We start from the raw sequence: 20,562 nt of genomic DNA, 5'->3' as shown, positions 1-20,562 counted from the left end.
AAATATCTTTTTAATATTTGAGAAAATCGATTTTTAAAGTTCATGTCCTAAGTGTGGGAAAGTGGCTGAAACATACTTTAACCTTTTGGGGACCACCTATTAGATCCTACGCCCCACTTGTGCGTAGGATTTACGCCGACCGCCGTTACCGCTCTTGACACAGTCGTGCGCACCCGAGAGGGGAGATTAAGTGGTCATATGACAGCTGACATCTCCCCTCAGTAATCAGCAGCCATTGTGTATGGCTTCTGATCACGTGATCACTATGATAGCCGGTGGATCATAGTGAGCGCTGTGACAGCTGCGGCGGTAGGGGGGGAACCTCCCTGCCATTCCCCTGACGATTGGCGCATCCCGCTCGTTTTGACGTCATCAAGCCGCAACCTGGAACTGAGCGGCAGTAGGAGCGGAGATGCCAGCCGGAGCGGAGGGGTCCACAGTGGCTCATCGCTGGAGCCTGGAAGGGGAGTGAAGGCTGCTGGCTACAGGAGACACACCTGGCCACCATGGGGGGACACAGCCTAGCATGCCACAGAGGGGATCCGGCTGCCTGACCCCCCCCCCCCAACATGCCCCCCTTCCCAATGCAAGTTCGCCTGGTCCTTAAGGGGAGGGGCTAGATGGCCAGTCCACAAAGGTGTAATGATTAATAGCAAAGCCCTTGTACATACTAGAAACACCAAACGTTCAGGGTATGTTAATGAGGACAGTGGGAAAAAGTGGGGGGAAATTTGAAAAGACCTTGTAGTTTTTTTTTTTTTTTGGTTTTTTTTAGGAAATTGATGTTAGAGAAAATAAGTCACTATGTAAATGCAGTAAAATGACAGATAATATATATATATATTCAGAGTGTGGGAAATAAAAAAAAAAACTGATGTGGGGTCCCCCCCTCCTGGTGGGGGTGATGACGCCCTGGGGGGTTCGTGATGCCAAAAAATTTTTTTCTTCTTTCTCCCACTGTCCTCCTGCAAATTCTGTGTTTCTAGCATGTACGGGTGCTTTGCTTTTAACTGCTAAAGCCGGCTGCCATTGACTTAACTGTTAAAGGCTAGGGCAAAAGTTTTGACAAAAACATTTGCATTAAAGTGACTGGGCGAATGGCTGATGTTCGCCAGGAACTGTCCGCCGGTGAACTGTTCAGTAGGCCTGAAAGATAAATCGAATTTAACCCAAAATCGCGATCACCAAGATCACAATTTCAGAATCGTCAACGCGGCAATTATCGCGATCACATCATTTCCACATGGGGAAAGTTTGAAGAAGTGGCTTCAAACTTCCCTGAAGTCCTGGCGCTTTCGGCCTGCAGTGTTGGACATACACTCCACACGAGTCGAAACGCTGTCCGTCCTCTGGGAAATGCTGGGTTCCTGTATGTCACATGACATACAGGAAGTATTCCGTGCATTAGAGCCTGCAGGAGGTGAAGCGGATAGCCAGGCATCGCTAGATTCGTGCTGGAAGGGATGTCCAGAACTGCTGCAGCTTGGGGGACAGAGCAAGCACTGAGACAAAGAGGGGCACAGAGACAGACCGACACAGAGCGGGCACAGAGAGAGACAGAGCGGGCATAGAGACGCAAAGGGGGCAAGAGAGAGACCCAGAGGAGGCAAAGGGGGCACAAGAGAGATGGGGGGACAGAGGGGGAACAAAGCTTGATTTGAAGGAAATCGTGAATCGAATCAAGATTGCAATTTCAGACAGAAATCGCTCTATTCAATTTTTTCCTAAAATCTTTCAGGTTTGGGTCATCTCTAATTGGCTGCCTGTAAAGAGCACAACCTTCTGCTGTTAGTCAGCTATGTCAGGCTGATAAATAGTGTTGATCAGTGACATGCCCGTCCAGTGACATGCCAATATCTCTGAGAATGTTGCAAATTCTATGCTAATTCTATGCAAATTTATTCAGCTGCTGCATCTGGTCCATTGCTAATCTACATAAACAGGAAATTATGATGTTTCTCTATTTGCAGCGCGGAGTCCCGGCATCAGGAACCTCTCAGAGACTCGTCTCTCTGCATCCACAGACTGTACAATGGATGATGATGTCACTGGACAAGAGTCTCCTGCAGATATCCTGGTGACCCCAAATATTCCCCCAGTCTCCCCTCACCTGTCTAACCCTGAGGGGCCTCATACCCACAACAGCTCTCCCCCTGCTGGAGGGTCTTATTCCTGTTCAACGTGTGGGAAATGTTTTGTATGGAAATCGCATCTTGTCATACATGAGAGATCTCACACTGGAGAGAAGCCCTTTTCATGTGTTGAGTGTGGGAAATGTTTTTTTCAGAAATCATACCTTGTCATGCATAAGCGATCTCACACTGGTGAGAAGCCCTATCCATGTGCTGAGTGTGGAAAATGTTTTGGACGGAAATCACATCTTGTCAATCATGAGAGATCTCACACTGGTGAGAAGCCATATTCATGTGCTGAGTGTGGGAAATGTTTTGGGCGTAAATCGCAGCTTGTTGCACATGGGAGAATTCACACTGGTAAGAAGCCCTATTCATGTGCTGAGGGTGGGAAATGCTTTGGGTCTAAAACAGAGCTTGTTGTACATGAGGGATCTCACTCTGGTAAGAAGCCCTATTCATGTGCTGAGTGTGGGAAATATTTTGCACGGAAATACCTTCAAGTCATACACGAGAGATCTCACACTGGTGAGAAGCCATATTCATGTTCTGAGTGTGGGAAATGCTTTGTACAGAAATCACATCTTGTCGCACATAAGAGATTTCACACTGGTGAGAAGCCCTATTCATGTGCTGTGTGTGGTAAATGTTTTTTACAGAAATCAAACCTTGTTGTACATGGGAGATCTCACACTGGTGAGAAGCCATATCCATGTGCTGAGTGTGGGAAATGTTTTGGAACTAAAAGAAACCTTGTCACACATGAGAGATCTCACATTGATGAGAAACCATCCCCATGTGTGAAGTGTGGGAAATGTTTTGGAACTAAAGAATCCCTTGTCAGACATGAGAGATCTCACACTGGTGAGAAACTATATTCATGTGCTGAGTGTGGGAAATGTTTTGTACAGAAATCAGAGTTTGTCATACATGTGAGATCTCACACTGGTGAAAAGCTCTATTCATGTACCGAGTGTGGGAAATGTTTTATACAGAAATCAAGCCTTGTTGTACATGGACGATCTCACACTGGTCAGAAGCCATATTCATGTGCAGAGTGTGGGAAATGTTTTATACAGAAATCTCAGCTTGTTATACATGAGAGATCTCACACTGGTGAGAAGCCATTTTCATGTGCTGAGTGTGGGAAATGTTTTGCACAGAAACCAAACCTGGTCAGACATAAGAGATCTCACACTAGTGGTAAGTAAGGGTCAGTGAAACATAGCTTTGCCTCCAGTAAACCTGAAGCGGTCACAGCATACTGCTCTCCATCTCCCCAGCATAGCAGGCAGTAGGGAGGATGGAGAGGGGAGTGCAGCAGCCAATAACAGGCTTGTTCAGTTCCGCTCATCCCTCTCTCATCACTGGGTAGAAACTCTATTACTGCACTGCGTGTGGGAAATGGTTTGGCTAGAAGTTATTTTCCAATATTAGTATTGAGAAGTCAGCGCAGATCATAGAGGAATAAATATAGTCAATAACACTTCACCGCGGTTATATATTCCAACATCACATGGTCTCGTGGCCAACCGTCACCAGAAAAGAGTAAGAGGGGCTTACCAGCTGCCAGCATCCCACATTATAAGGTTGTATGTCTCACATTCAGCGGTAATCCATTCCTAACGAACCTCGAGCAGATATGGATCCAAACTTCCACCACTCCCGTTTTTCCTCCTTGCGCAGATCATGTCCTCTAGTCCTTTGAGAAGGCCTAGGGACAAAAAGCTCATCCACCAAGCTATTATATTGCCCTCTGATGTATTTATACATGTTAATTAGATCTCCTCTAAGGCGTCTTTTCTCTAGACTAAATAAACCCAGTTTATCTAACCTTTCTTGGTAAGTGAGACCTTCCATCCTACGTATCAATTTTGTTGCTCGTCTCTGCACCTGCTCTAAAACTGCAATATCTTTTTTGTAATGTGGTGCCCAGAACTGAATTCCATATTCCAGATGTGGCCTTACTAGAGAGTTAAACAGGGGCAATATTATGCTCGCATCTCGAGTTTTTATTTCCCTTTTAATGCATCCCAAAATTGTGTTAGCTTTAGCTGCAGCTGCTTGGCATTGAGTACGATTATTTAACTTGTTGTCGATGATGAGTACTCCTAAGTCCTTCTCCAAGTTTGATGTCCCCAACTGTCTCCCTTTTATTTTGTATGGTGCTAGACCATTGGTATGACCAAAATGCATGACTTTACATTTTTCAACATTGAATTTCATCTGCCATTTATGTATGTATTAAATTAATAGTTAAATAAACTGCATCAGGGAACCAGTCGTCTTACAGGGAACCAGAATGCTCACTCATGCAACACTCCATACCTACTTCATAAATCCAAACAGCTCCATCTCCTCATTCAATCCCTTTGGAGCAAGGCTATCTAAATTAAAAATCCATCTGCTTTCCTGTCTTGACATTTTGGCGAGCTAATCACCACCCCTTATGTCCCTATGTACCACCTCCCACCCAAAATAAATCACATCCCTTACACAGCCATTGTGGTGACTTTCAAAATGTTTGGAGAGTGGGTGTCCTTGCCACCCCTTCCCAATATTATTTAAATGCTCCCCAATCCTGCTGGATAAGGATCTTTTGGTACGTCCCACATATATCTTTCCACAAGGGCATATCAGACAATAAATGACACCCCTAGTGTCACATGTAATCAATTCTCTAATTTTGAAGGTCTCTTTACCCCCCCCCCTAACCTCAGTTATTTTCTTATAACCTTTCGTCTTTCTACAACTAACACACCTCCCACACCTTACAAATCCCCCCCCCCCATCTCCCCCCTTAGATCTATGAATATAGTCACCAGCTGCCAATGCCACCCTTAGGCCCACATTCTGGGATTTCCTATAAGAGATAGCTGGGTTGGTTGGCAGGATCCCATTTAAAACCGTATCCTCTCTTAAAATAGGCCAGTGTTTGGCAATAATATTGCGCACCCCTCGACTGCGTGGGCCATATCTCAGACTCATCTTTAAGGAGTGGTCCTGCGGGCCCCCAACCCTCCTTTTACATAATAAATCTCTTCTATTCTTCCCCTCTACCTCCACCTTGGCTTCCTCTATAATCTCCTCAGTGTATCCCTTTTCCCTAAATCTAACTTCCAAGGTGTATACTTCTATGTGGTATTGGGTATCCTCTGTACAATTACGTTTCATGCGTACAAATTGGCCTTTTGGGATGTTGTCAAGCCACCTAGGTAAAGGGCAGCTAGTAGTTAGGATATAACTGTTAACATCCGTGGGTTTTACAAACATGCGTGTTTTTAAGCAATCATTCTCTATATAAATACTCAGATCTAAAGGTGGAGGTAGAGGGGATGAATAGAAGAGATTTATTATGTAAAAGGAGGGTTGGGGACCTGCAGGACCACTCCTTAAAGATGAGTCTGAGATATGGCCCACGCAGTCGAGTGGTGCGCAATATTATTGCCAAACACTGGCCTATTTTAAGAGAGGATACGGTTTTAAATGGGATCCTGCCAACCAACCCAGCTATCTCTTATAGGAAATCCCAGAATGTGGGCCTAAGGGTGGCATTGGCAGCTGGTGACTATATTCATAGATCTAAGGGGGGAGATGGGGGGGGGGATTTGTAAGGTGTGGGAGGTGTGTTAGTTGTAGAAAGACGAAAGGTTATAAGAAAATAACTGAGGTTAGGGGGGGGTAAAGAGACCTTCAAAATTAGAGAATTGATTACATGTGACACTAGGGGTGTCATTTATTGTCTGATATGCCCTTGTGGAAAGATATATGTGGGACGTACCAAAAGATCCTTATCCAGCAGGATTGGGGAGCATTTAAATAATATTGGGAAGGGGTGGCAAGGACACCCACTCTCCAAACATTTTGAAAGTCACCACTATGGCTGTGTAAGGGATGTGATTTATTTTGGGTGGGAGGTGGTACATAGGGACATAAGGGGTGGTGATTAGCTCGCCAAAATGTCAAGACAGGAAAGCAGATGGATTTTTAATTTAGATAGCCTTGCTCCAAAGGGATTGAATGAGGAGATGGAGCTGTTTGGATTTATGAAGTAGGTATGGAGTGTTGCATGAGTGAGCATTCTGGTTCCCTGTAAGACGACTGGTTCCCTGATGCAGTTTATTTAACTATTAATTTAATACATGAGGTTGAGATGTTTTGAGATATTTGCAGTAGCATACTGTGTTCCTAATGTGTATGCCCTAGGGGTACAGCTAGGGTACAGACTGCAAAAGTAAACTCCAATATGTACCTAGTTGCATGTCCCTCAAGTTTCGGAATATGTGAAGTCATCAGCAGAACTATCCCTTTAATGGAGAAGAAGGAGAGGAGCTGTGATTCGAATGTCAGCTGTTATAAAAAGATAACTGATTCAATGGCTCCTAAGATTCTGATGAAGACGGTCGCTACCGTTGAAACATGTCAATCAAATTTACACTGCAGTAGAGGTGAAGGGGCGCCCCCATCTTATCTACCAGTCAGCGCACTTTCGTCTGCCCATCTGCCTGAGGAGAGTGTACAGTGCAGTACCGGCTAGGTGGAACGCAGGGAAGTAGCCTGAGCAGCGTAGGAGAGACGCACTGGAGGAAGTGACGTCATCACCAAGGAGCAGAGAACAGGAAGTTGATACCGGAGTGAGAGGCGGCGGTGAGAGACGGCATACCGCTGCTGATCCCATTGTACGCTCACCTGGATTAATCTCCTGAAGCGGACGGCCTGCTTATCATTCCGTGTGGAGCTGGGACACTGCAACTATCCGTTGGGATACGCCATAGGAGGTGAGATAGCGATATAAGTGTTTCTAGCTGCTGCCGGATTGTACACAAGGATTCTATGCGAAGGAGTGTATTGCTTATTGGAACAGTGATACAGTATATCGTGATTAGACTGAGGACTTATAATAAGGATTTGGACTCTTGTATGTGCAAACACTGGAAACCAGGGCATTGCTATAACCCTGTCTTAAGCACCATAGCCCTATCCCTTTGGATTCTCAACTTTTTTTTATATTCCTTATTTTATATACGATTTTTATTCCTGTTTATTTTTTGATATTTTTGATTTTTTAATAGTAGAAAATTTATATCAATTTTTAAAGGGAACCAGTACGCTCTAGTGTGGTGATGTGGATGTGTTGAGCGCTATTCGGTAAATTACCTTATATACACCCTTCTGATAGATGTGTGTTTATATATATATATATATATATTTATATATATATATATATATATATAAAAATAAAGCAAGATAGTATAATCTAATAGAGTGAGATTTAATTTGTCCAGCGCACCTCTCAAGATATTCTAATATCCATTCTCTGTGTATGGTGGGGAATGGGGGTTAACCCCACCTGAGTAGGTCGCAGCAAGGGGCTTTAACATACAGCAACATCTCTGTATTTAAATCAGTTATTTAGGCAGCGCCCTCTGGCCCTTGTAATTTTGAAAATTTGTTTTTATTTTCTGCTAGATGTACAAGGCAGCAAGTGTCTAGCTGCACAAATAACATGTGTGGCCACCAGTCATAGCTGGTTTGGAAGTTGATCTACTCCTAGTAGAAAAAAAAATGAGGGGGAGGTAGGCATACTCAAAACCTTCTACTTTACACATGAGTTTTGCTACTGCATCCCAGTAAGGGGTGACTGTGGGACATTCCCATAGCATCAGTGGGGTATTCCCATAGTATGTGCAGTGGGGTATTCCCATAGTATGTGCAGTGGGGTATTCCCATAGTATGTACAGTGGGGTATTCCCATAGTATGTACAGTGGGGTATTCCCATAGTATCAGTGGGGTATTCCCATAGCATCAGTGGGGTATTCCCATAGTATGTACAGTGGGGTATTCCCATAGTATGTACAGTGGGGTATTCCCATAGTATCAGTGGGGTATTCCCATAGCATCAGTGGGGTATTCCCATAGTATGTACAGTGAGGTATTCCCATAGTATGTACAGTGGGGTATTCCCATAGTATCAGTGGGGTATTCCCATAGCATCAGTGGGGTATTCCCATAGTATCAGTGGGGTATTCCCATAGTATGTACAGTGGGGTATTCCCATAGCATCAGTGGGGTATTCCCATAGTATGTACAGTGGGGTATTCCCATAGTATGTACAGTGGGGTATTCCCATAGTATCAGTGGGGTATTCCCATAGCATCAGTGGGGTATTCCCATAGTATGTACAGTGGGGTATTCCCATAGTATGTACAGTGGGGTATTCCCATAGTATCAGTGGGGTATTCCCATAGCATCAGTGGGGTATTCCCATAGTATGTACAGTGAGGTATTCCCATAGTATGTACAGTGGGGTATTCCCATAGTATCAGTGGGGTATTCCCATAGCATCAGTGGGGTATTCCCATAGTACGTACAGTGGGGTATTCCCATAGTATGTACAGTGGGATATTCCCATAGTATGTACAGTGGGGTATTCCCATAGTATCAGTGGGGTATTCCCATAGCATCAGTGGGGTATTCCCATAGTATGTGCAGTGGGGTATTCCCATAGTATGTACAGTGGGGTATTCCCATAGTATCAGTGGGGTATTCCCATAGCATCAGTGGGGTATTCCCATAGTATGTGCAGTGGGGTATTCCCATAGTATGTACAGTGGGGTATTCCCATAGCATCAGTGGGGTATTCCCATAGTATGTACAGTGGGGTATTCCCATAGTATGTACAGTGGGGTATTCCCATAGTATGTACTGTGGGGTATTCCCATAGTATGTACAGTGGGATATTCCCATAGTATGTACAGTGGGGTATTCCCATAGTATCAGTGGGGTATTCCCATAGTATGTACAGTGGGGTATTCCCATAGCATCAGTGGGGTATTCCCATAGTATGTGCAGTGGGGTATTCCCATAGTATGTACAGTGGGGTATTCCCATAGCATCAGTGGGGTATTCCCATAGTATGTACAGTGGGGTATTCCCATAGTATGTACAGTGGGGTATTCCCATAGTATGTACTGTGGGGTATTCCCATAGTATGTACAGTGGGATATTCCCATAGTATGTACAGTGGGGTATTCCCATAGTATCAGTGGGGTATTCCCATAGTATGTACGGTGGGGTATTCCCATAGTACGTACAGTGGGGTATTCCCATAGTATGTACAGTGGGGTATTCCCATAGTATGTACAGTGGGGTATTCCCATAGTATGTACAGTGGGGTATTCCCATAGTATGTACAGTGGGGTATTCCCATAGTATGTACAGTGGGGTATTCCCATAGTATGTACAGTGGGGTATTCCCATAGTATGTACAGTGGGGTATTCCCATAGTATGTACAGTGGGGTATTCCCATAGTATCAGTGGGGTATTCCCATAGTATGTACAGTGGGGTATTCCCATAGCATCAGTGGGGTATTCCCATAGTATGTACAGTGGGGTATTCCCATAGTTACAGTGGGGTATTCCCATAGCATCAGTGGGGTATTCCCATAGTACGTACAGTGGGGTATTCCCATAGTATGTACAGTGGGGTATTCCCATAGTATGTACAGTGGGGTATTCCCATAGTATGTACAGTGGGGTATTCCCATAGTATGTACAGTGGGGTATTCCCATAGTATGTACAGTGGGGTATTCCCATAGTATGTACAGTGGGGTATTCCCATAGTATGTGCAGTGGGGTATTCCCATAGTATGTACAGTGGGGTATTCCCATAGTATCAGTGGGGTATTCCCATAGTATGTACAGTGGGGTATTCCCATAGCATCAGTGGGGTATTCCCATAGTATGTACAGTGGGGTATTCCCATAGTTACAGTGGGGTATTCCCATAGCATCAGTGGGGTATTCCCATAGTACGTACAGTGGGGTATTCCCATAGTATGTACAGTGGGGTATTCCCATAGTATGTACAGTGGGGTATTCCCATAGTATGTACAGTGGGGTATTCCCATAGTATGTACAGTGGGGTATTCCCATAGTATGTACAGTGGGGTATTCCCATAGTATGTACAGTGGGGTATTCCCATAGTATGTGCAGTGGGGTATTCCCATAGTATGTACAGTGGGGTATTCCCATAGTATCAGTGGGGTATTCCCATAGTATGTACAGTGGGGTATTCCCAAAGCATGTGCAGTGGGGTATTCCCATAGCATGTACAGTGGGGTATTCCCATAGTATGTACAGTGGGGTATTCCATAGTATGTACAGTGGGGTATTCCCATAGTATGTACAGTGGGGTATTCCCATAGTATCAGTGGGGTATTCCCATAGCATCAGTGGGGTATTCCCATAGCATCAGTGGGGTATTCCCATAGCATCAGTGGGGTATTCCCATAGTATGTACAGTGGGGTATTCCCATAGCATCAGTGGGGTATTCCCATAGTATGTACAGTGGGGTATTCCCATAGTTACAGTGGGGTATTCCCATAGCATCAGTGGGGTATTCCCATAGTACGTACAGTGGGGTATTCCCATAGTATGTACAGTGGGGTATTCCCATAGTATGTACAGTGGGGTATTCCCATAGTATGTACAGTGGGGTATTCCCATAGTATGTACAGTGGGGTATTCCCATAGTATGTACAGTGGGGTATTCCCATAGTATGTACAGTGGGGTATTCCCATAGTATGTGCAGTGGGGTATTCCCATAGTATGTACAGTGGGGTATTCCCATAGTATCAGTGGGGTATTCCCATAGTATGTACAGTGGGGTATTCCCAAAGCATGTGCAGTGGGGTATTCCCATAGCATGTACAGTGGGGTATTCCCATAGTATGTACAGTGGGGTATTCCATAGTATGTACAGTGGGGTATTCCCATAGTATGTACAGTGGGGTATTCCCATAGTATCAGTGGGGTATTCCCATAGCATCAGTGGGGTATTCCCATAGCATCAGTGGGGTATTCCCATAGCATCAGTGGGGTATTCCCATAGTATCAGTGGGGTATTCCCATAGTATGTACAGTGGGGTATTCCCATAGCATCAGTGGGGTATTCCCATAGCATCAGTGGGGTATTCCCATAGTTACAGTGGGGTATTCCCATAGCATCAGTGGGGTATTCCCATAGTATGTACAGTGGGGTATTCCCATAGCATCAGTGGGGTATTCCCATAGCATCAGTGGGGTATTCCCATAGTATCAGTGGGGTATTCCCATAGTATGTACAGTGGGGTATTCCCATAGTATCAGTGGGGTATTCCCATAGTATGTACAGTGGGGTATTCCCATAGTTACAGTGGGGTATTCCCATAGCATCAGTGGGGTATTCCCATAGTATGTACAGTGGGGTATTCCCATAGTTACAGTGGGGTATTCCCATAGCATCAGTGGGGTATTCCCATAGTATGTACAGTGGGGTATTCCCATAGTATGTACAGTGGGGTATTCCCATAGTATGTACAGTGGGGTATTCCCATAGTATGTACAGTGGGGTATTCCCATAGTATGTACAGTGGGGTATTCCCATAGTATGTACAGTGGGGTATTCCCATAGTATGTACAGTGGGGTATTCCCATAGTATGTACAGTGAGGTATTCCCATAGTATGTACAGTGGGGTATTCCCATAGTATCAGTGGGGTATTCCCATAGTATGTACAGTGGGGTATTCCCAAAGCATGTGCAGTGGGGTATTCCCATAGCATGTACAGTGGGGTATTCCCATAGTATGTACAGTGGGGTATTCCCATAGTATGTACAGTGGGGTATTCCCATAGCATCAGTGGGGTATTCCCATAGCATCAGTGGGGTATTCCCATAGTTACAGTGGGGTATTCCCATAGCATCAGTGGGGTATTCCCATAGTATGTACAGTGGGGTATTCCCATAGCATCAGTGGGGTATTCCCATAGCATCAGTGGGGTATTCCCATAGTATCAGTGGGGTATTCCCATAGTATGTACAGTGGGGTATTCCCATAGTATCAGTGGGGTATTCCCATAGTATGTACAGTGGGGTATTCCCATAGTTACAGTGGGGTATTCCCATAGCATCAGTGGGGTATTCCCATAGTATGTACAGTGGGGTATTCCCATAGTTACAGTGGGGTATTCCCATAGCATCAGTGGGGTATTCCCATAGTATGTACAGTGGGGTATTCCCATAGTATGTACAGTGGGGTATTCCCATAGTATGTACAGTGGGGTATTCCCATAGTATGTACAGTGGGGTATTCCCATAGTATGTACAGTGGGGTATTCCCATAGTATGTACAGTGGGGTATTCCCATAGTATGTACAGTGGGGTATTCCCATAGTATGTACAGTGAGGTATTCCCATAGTATGTACAGTGGGGTATTCCCATAGTATCAGTGGGGTATTCCCATAGTATGTACAGTGGGGTATTCCCAAAGCATGTGCAGTGGGGTATTCCCATAGCATGTACAGTGGGGTATTCCCATAGTATGTACAGTGGGGTATTCCATAGTATGTACAGTGGGGTATTCCCATAGTATGTACAGTGGGGTATTCCCATAGTATCAGTGGGGTATTCCCATAGCATCAGTGGGGTATTCCCATAGCATCAGTGGGGTATTCCCATAGCATCAGTGGGGTATTCCCATAGTATCAGTGGGGTATTCCCATAGTATGTACAGTGGGGTATTCCCATAGCATCAGTGGGGTATTCCCATAGCATCAGTGGGGTATTCCCATAGTATCAGTGGGGTATTCCCATAGTATCAGTGGGGTATTCCCATAGTATGTACAGTGGGGTATTCCCATAGTATCAGTGGGGTATTCCCATAGCATCAGTGGGGTATTCCCATAGTATGTACAGTGGGGTATTCCCATAGTTACAGTGGGGTATTCCCATAGCATCAGTGGGGTATTCCCATAGTACGTACAGTGGGGTATTCCTATAGTATGTACAGTGGGGTATTCCCATAGTATGTACAGTGGGGTATTCCCATAGTATGTACAGTGGGGTATTCCCATAGTATGTACAGTGGGGTATTCCCATAGTATGTACAGTGGGGTATTCCCATAGTATGTACAGTGGGGTATTCCCATAGTATGTACAGTGGGGTATTCCCATAGTATGTACAGTGGGGTATTCCCATAGTATGTACAGTGGGGTATTCCCATAGTATCAGTGGGGTATTCCCATAGTATGTACAGTGGGGTATTCCCAAAGCATGTGCAGTGGGGTATTCCCATAGCATGTACAGTGGGGTATTCCCATAGTATGTACAGTGGAGTATTCCATAGTATGTACAGTGGGGTATTCCCATAGTATGTACAGTGGGGTATTCCCATAGTATCAGTGGGGTATTCCCATAGCATCAGTGGGGTATTCCCATAGCATCAGTGGGGTATTCCCATAGCATCAGTGGGGTATTCCCATAGCATCAGTGGGGTATTCCCATAGTATCAGTGGGGTATTCCCATAGTATGTACAGTGGGGTATTCCCATAGCATCAGTGGGGTATTCCCATAGCATCAGTGGGGTATTCCCATAGCATCAGTGGGGTATTCCCATAGTATGTACAGTGGGGTATTCCCATAGTATCAGTGGGGTATTCCCATAGCATCAGTGGGGTATTCCCATAGTATGTACAGTGGGGTATTCCCATAGTATGTACCGTGGGGTATTCCCATAGCATCAGTGGGGTATTCCCATAGTATGTACAGTGGGGTATTCCCATAGTATGTACAGTGGGTATTCCCATAGCATCAGTGGGGTATTCCCATAGTATGTACAGTGGGGTATTCCCATAGTATGTACAGTGGGGTATTCCCATAGTATCAGTGGGGTATTCCCATAGTATGTACAGTGGGGTATTCCCATAGCATCAGTGGGGTATTCCCATAGTATGTACAGTGGGGTATTCCCATAGTATGTACCGTGGGGTATTCCCATAGCATCAGTGGGGTATTCCCATAGTATGTACAGTGGGGTATTCCCATAGTATGTACAGTGGGTATTCCCATAGCATCAGTGGGGTATTCCCATAGTATGTACAGTGGGGTATTCCCATAGTATGTACAGTGGGGTATTCTTATAGTATCAGTGGGGTATTCCCATAGTATGTACAGTGGGGTATTCCCATAGCATCAGTGGGGTATTCCCATAGTATGTACAGTGGGGTATTCCCATAGTATGTACAGTGGGGTATTCCCATAGTTACAGTGGGGTATTCCCATAGCATCAGTGGGGTATTCCCATAGTACGTACAGTGGGGTATTCCCATAGTATCAGTGGGGTATTCCCATAGCATCAGTGGGGTATTCCCATAGTATCAGTGGGGTATTCCCATAGTATCAGTGGGGTATTCCCATAGTATGTACAGTGGGGTATTCCCATAGTATCAGTGGGGTATTCCCATAGCATCAGTGGGGTATTCTCATAGTATGTACAGTGGGGTATTCCCATAGCATCAGTGGGGTATTCCCATAATATGTACAGTGAGGTATTCACATAGTATGTACAGTGGGGTATTCCCATAGTATGTACAGTGGGGTATTCCCATAGTATGTACAGTGGGGTATTCCCATAGTATCAGTGGGGTATTCCCATAGTATGTACAGTGGGGTATTCCCATAGTATGTACCGTGGGGTATTCCCATAGCATCAGTGGGGTATTCCCATAGTATGTACAGTGGGGTATTCCCATAGTATGTACAGTGGGTATTCCCATAGCATCAGTGGGGTATTCCCATAGTATGTACAGTGGGGTATTCCCATAGTATGTACAGTGGGGTATTCCCATAGTATGTACAGTGGGGTATTCCCATAGTATCAGTGGGGTATCCGCATAGCATCAGTGGGGTATTCCCATAGTATGTACAGTGAGGTATTCCCATATTATGTACAGTGGGGTATTCTCATAGTATTTACAGTGGGGTATTCCCATAGTATGTACAGTGGGGTATTCCCATAGTATGTACAGTGGGGTACCCACGTGAGAATAATTTCTCCAGCAGTTAGGGGACTGGTTTGGTTGCTGTATATATTTGTGCTTGCTGTTCCCTTGTTTATAGTTAGTTAGGATTGCTGTTTGCTGGTGTTGTGGTGTGGGGCTTGCTGGGATTTCTGTGCACTAACTGTAAATAAACAATCATTTCACCTAACTAAGTGTCTGGTCTTCAGTACATTACTGCAAACCTGTTTATCTGCTTGTCTGTGTCAGACTGTCAGCAATCTGTCTGCACAGCCTGTGACACTAGATTTTTCATGTTAAAGGGGCACTATGGCGAAAAATTGTACGATTTCAAATATGTGCAAACATATACGTATATATATGTTGCTGTCACTTACAGTAGGTAGTAGAAATCTGACAGAAGCGAAAAGTTTAGGACTAGTCCATCTCTTCATAGGAGATTTTCAGGGATTTATTTATTTTCAAAAGCACTTAGTGAACGGCAGTTGCTCTGTCCAGCTACCAAACACCTGTGTAGGGAGCAGAAAAGCTGGCCAGCATCATTGTTAAAATCCTTTTTAGGGGATATCTGTATAAAGTATAAAAGCCTTGCTGAGAATCCCCTATGAAGAGATGGACTAGTCCAAAACCAGTCGCTTCTGTCAGATTTCCACTACCTACTGTAAGTGACATCAACATAGGAGAAAAGTAATTTATGGCTCATTTTACTCTGGAAAAAACATACTTTTTATTTGTTTGTTTGCACATATTTTCAATTTTTCGCCGTAGTGCCCCTTTAAGGTCTTTAGAATGGCTTCCATGCTTATCCGCCTGAAATTACTGTGTGCAGCCAGTGTCTGAGAGGCCTGATTTAAGTGGCATGGGCCAGATTAATAATAATAAATAGTGTGAACGAAAGTGAAGTAGTAGCATATTTTGCACTTGGTGGGGGTGGAGGATAGCTAAGGCTGCGTATGAGGAATGGGAATTACATGTCCGTGCTGTAACCCTGTGACATCCATGCCTCGTCCATTCTTATCAATGTTAAATAGTCCAACTGCTGTGAGCTGGGCGACTTTGTGTATCAGCTACAATCCCTCCAGCTGCACTGAATGGCCTTTCAGAGAGGACACCTGACGTGGGACAATCCACAAGCACAGCTATGGGCAAGTCTATCCTGCAACCTGCGCAATGTCCATCGGGCATAAATATGCTAGTAAACAAACAAGTCAGCACAGGTGCATCCTCTACCTTAGTAAGCTGATATTTATAGTATTTGTGACCTTGTGGTAGGCGGAGCCTCCTGATTAAGATCTCGGGCAATGCAGCTTTCTCATATGTTATTCTGATGCACAGATTCTGAGGAATCAGAGCATTTGTTCAGGCAGATAAGTGTTGGGGCTTTTACTTGCTGTTCTGGAGAGCCATGGCTGCATGTGACTGCTAATCCTGCCTCACACAGCACATTATAACTAAGCTTAGTACTATGTGTACCCATGGCTATCTCCTCTTAGAGTGTGTGCAATAAACTGCATTAAGGAAAAATTCAAGTCTTGCTGAATTAGGTAAGTCCATCACTATGACTATCACAATGCTGGTTGGCATCTCTGTTCTATCACTGGTTGTATTTCTGATTGTCCACCTTTGATGAAGGGTTGTCACCCCTCTCAGCAGGGCCGGGCCGAGGCATAGGCCGGAGAGGCTCCAGCCTCAGGGCGCAGTGTAGGAGTGGGCGCAGAATTCATTCAACTGTCATTCCTAATTGTGTTTAAAGCAGAAAGAAATAAGAAAAGAGGATACATGGCAGTGACTGCAAGCCAGATAACTAGATATTAAGGTGTTGGGGAGGTTGTGGGCCCTGTGGCCCTCTTAGTGTAATAGCAATCAGTGTGTGGTGGCTGGGGTGGGAGGGATGGGGGGGCGCACTTTGGTGTCTCAGCCTTGGGTGCTGGAGGACCTTGTCCCGCCTCTGCCTCTCAGTACTACAGAGAGAGACTTTATAACCCGGGTGGGGGCGGGTCTAATCTCCCCACTGGCCTGTACAGTGGTTGGGTGACCCTGACTTGTGAGTATCCTCTCCACTGATACTTCATATACCTTCTAATATACTACACTATATTGGGCTCTCGGTTGTCTTTTTTTCTTTTGTCTTACTAGAGTAAGAAATCAGGTGAATCAAGTGAACCCGACGGGAGAGGCATATGGAGGCTGCCATATTTATTTCCTTTTAAGCAATACTAGTTGCCTGGCTATCCTGCTGATCCTCTGCCTCTAATACGCTTTGCCATAGCCCTGGAACAAGCATGCATCAGATCAGGTGTTTCTGACATTATTGTCAGATCTGATAAGATTAGCTGCCTGCTTGTTTCTGGAGTGTGCTCCTGACACTACTGCAGCCAAATAGACCAGCAGGGCTGCCAGGCAACCAGTATTGTTTAAAAGGAAATAAATAAGGCAGCCTCCACATCACTCTTATCTCGGGGTCACTTTAAATAGGCAGCCCAATCTGTCAGGTGACTTGATCTGCATATTCATTGGAACTCCTCGTAACACCTGCAGGTGGACTGAAGAACTACAGCACTGTCCAAAGACTGAAGGGGGCCTTCTGCTAGTGGGCAGTGGATGTCCATAATAGTTCATGCAAGTGCTGCCACCAGCAGGAGATCTGTGGTATTGCTCATGACATTTAGAAACTGTATGCCTATTTGTTTGCATTTACATATGAAAATAAATGCTCTGTGTAAAATACATCTTTTCTGAGGACTGTTTTGCCATTGATCCCGCTTTGCCATGTTACTGTCTGGGGTTTTGGACACTTTGTACACCTTTTTAAAGCAATTGTGGGTGTAGAGATACCCTGAAGGTTTTAAAAGTTTGCCTGCCATTAAAGCCAATGGAGCTCACCACAAACATTGGTTTACAAATTTGTACGCAAATGTTCCACAAATGATAGTTGTCCATGTCCGTCCATCACTAGTTATATAATACTCCAGCTTAAATAATGCAGACACACCCCCATGCCCCAGTGCAGTGTTCTCCCCAGGCTCTTTTAGCCGGGTGCTCCACCCGGCTAGATTTGGTGACCACCCGGCTGTCATCGGCTCACCTCCTCCTATGCTGTAAGCAGAGTTGCCCGGCTACTTTTTCATGCCACCCGGCTACTATTTCATGCCACCCGGCTGGAAAAAGATTCTGGGGAGAACACTGCAGTGCTGTACCCCAGATGTAAATTAGGAGATGATTGGATACAGGTGTTTGGGCTGGAGGTGAGATACAGGAATTCTGGGGTGGAGAGGGGGACATGTTATTGTTATATGTGTTACAGTCACTGCTATAGACACCCCAATGCCTCAGTGCTGCACCCCAAATGTAAATTAGGAGATGATTGGATACAGGTGTTTGGGGTTGGGGTGAGATACAGGAATTCTGGGGTGGAGAGGACAGGTTATTGTTATATGTGTTACAGTCACTGTTATAGACACCCCAATGCCTCAGTGCTGCACCCCAAATGTAAATTAGGAGATGATTGGATACAGGTGTTTGGGGTTGAGGTGAGATACAGGAATTCTGGAGTGGAGAGGACAGGTTATTGTTATATGTGTTACAGTCACTGTTATAGACACCCCAATGCCTCAGTGCTGCACCCCAAATGTAAATTAGGAGATGATTGGATGCAGGTGTTTGGGCTGGAGGTGAGATGCAGGAATTCTGGGGTGGAGAGGGGGACAGGTTATTGTTATGTATTACAATCACTGCTATAGACACCCCAATGCCTCAGTGCTGCACCCCAAATGTAAATTAGGAGATGATTGGATACAGGTGTTTGGGCTGGAGGTGAGATACAGGAATTCTGGAGTGGAGAGGACAGGTTATTGTTATATGTGTTACAGTCACTGTTATAGACACCCCAATGCCTCAGTGCTGCACCCCAAATGTAAATTAGGAGATGATTGGATACAGGTGTTTGGGGTTGAGGTGAGATACAGGAATTCTGGAGTGGAGAGGACAGGTTATTGTTATATGTGTTACAGTCACTGTTATAGACACCCCAATGCCTCAGTGCTGCACCCCAAATGTAAATTAGGAGATGATTGGATGCAGGTGTTTGGGCTGGAGGTGAGATGCAGGAATTCTGGAGTGGAGAGGGGGACAGGTTATTGTTATGTATTACAATCACTGCTATAGACACCCCAATGCCTCAGTGCTGCACCCCAAATGTAAATTAGAAGGAGATGATTGGATACAGGTGTTTGGGGTTGAGGTGAGATACAGGAATTCTGGGGTGGAGAGGACGACAGGTTATTGTTATATGTATTACAATCACTGCTATAGACACCCCAATGCCTCAGTGCTGCACCCCAAATGTAAATTAGGAAATGATTGGATACAGGTGTTTGGGCTGGAGGTGAGATACAGGAGTTCTGGGGTGGAGAGGGGGGCAGGTTATTGTTATATGTTTTACAATCACTGCTATAGACACCCCAATGCCTCAGTGCTGCACCCCAAATGTAAATTAGGAGATGATTGGATACAGGTGTTTGGGCTGGAGGTGAGATACAGGAATTCTGGGGTGGAGAGGGGGACAGGTTATTGTTATATGTGTTACAGTCACTACTATAGACACCCCAATGCCTCAGTGCTGCACCCCAAATGTAAATTAGGAGATGATTGGATACAGGTGTTTGGGGTGGAGGTGAGATACAGGAATTCTGGGGTGGAGAGGGGGACAGGTTATTGTTATATAATAATACAATAATACAATAACATTTGTAAAGTGCTTTTCTCCCATAGGACTCAAAGCGCATAGCTGTGTCTCAGATTAATACAGGGTTGCAGGCTGGGTTGTGTTACAGAGGAGATAGTCAGATGTTCATGAATGCCAGACTGAAGAGGTAGGTTTTCAGTTTAGACTTAAATGCTTCCAGGGATGGGGCTGTCCTGATTGGGTGTGGCAGGGAGTTCCAAAGTGTAGGGGCAGCATGACTAAAGGCTCTGTCTCCAAAGGTTTTGAGGTGGACTCTGGGGGTGACCAAGGTGTTACGTCCTTTTGATCTAAGATTGTGGGGGGTGTGATGTAGTTGCAACAAGTCCTTCAGGTATCCAGGGCCCAGATTGTGCAAGGATTTGAATGTCAGTAAACCAATCTTAAACAGAATTCTCCATTTTATCGGTAGCCAGTGGAGTGAGCTCAGGGTTGGTGTTATGTGGCAATGGCGGGGTTGGCTCGTTAACAGCCTATGTGTTACAGTCACTGCTATAGACACCCCAATACCTCAGTGCTGCACCCCTAATGTAAATTAGGAGATGATTGGATACAGGTGTTTGGGGTTGAGGTGAGATACAGGAATTCTGGGGTGGAGAGGGGGACAGGTTATTGTTATATGTGTTACAATCACTGCTATAGACACCCCAATGCCTCAGTGCTGCACCCCAGATGTAAATTAGGAGATGATTGGATACAGGTGTTTGGGCTGGAGGTGAGATACAGGAATTCTGGGGTGGAGAGGGGGACAGGTTATTATTATATGTGTTACAGTCACTGCTATAGACACCCCAATGCCTCAGTGCTGCCCCCCAAATGTAAATTAGGAGATGATTGGATACA

The 20,562-nt window shown here is 45.0% G+C and overlaps 2 protein-coding genes across 2 annotated transcripts in view; both read left to right on the top strand.

The window, feature by feature from the left end:
- LOC137535589 (zinc finger protein 585A-like) overlaps positions 1-4,055 on the top strand; it is a 65,366-nt gene extending 61,311 nt beyond the window's left edge. The window contains exon 5 of the mRNA XM_068257440.1: positions 2,637-4,055. Coding sequence (XP_068113541.1) covers positions 2,637-3,343 — 707 coding nt within the window. The 3' untranslated portion in view covers positions 3,344-4,055. The remainder of the gene's footprint in view (positions 1-2,636) is intronic.
- The window catches only part of LOC137535572 (zinc finger protein 605-like), a 67,945-nt gene that overhangs the window by 3,345 nt on the left and 44,038 nt on the right, over positions 1-20,562 (top strand). The window lies entirely within an intron of this gene.

The sequence above is a fragment of the Hyperolius riggenbachi genome, chromosome 10, assembly GCF_040937935.1.
Source record: "Hyperolius riggenbachi isolate aHypRig1 chromosome 10, aHypRig1.pri, whole genome shotgun sequence".
NCBI lineage: Eukaryota > Metazoa > Chordata > Amphibia > Anura > Hyperoliidae > Hyperolius > Hyperolius riggenbachi.
Note: the sequence above shows the minus strand (reverse complement) of the source record. Positions and strands in the feature narration are given on the sequence as shown.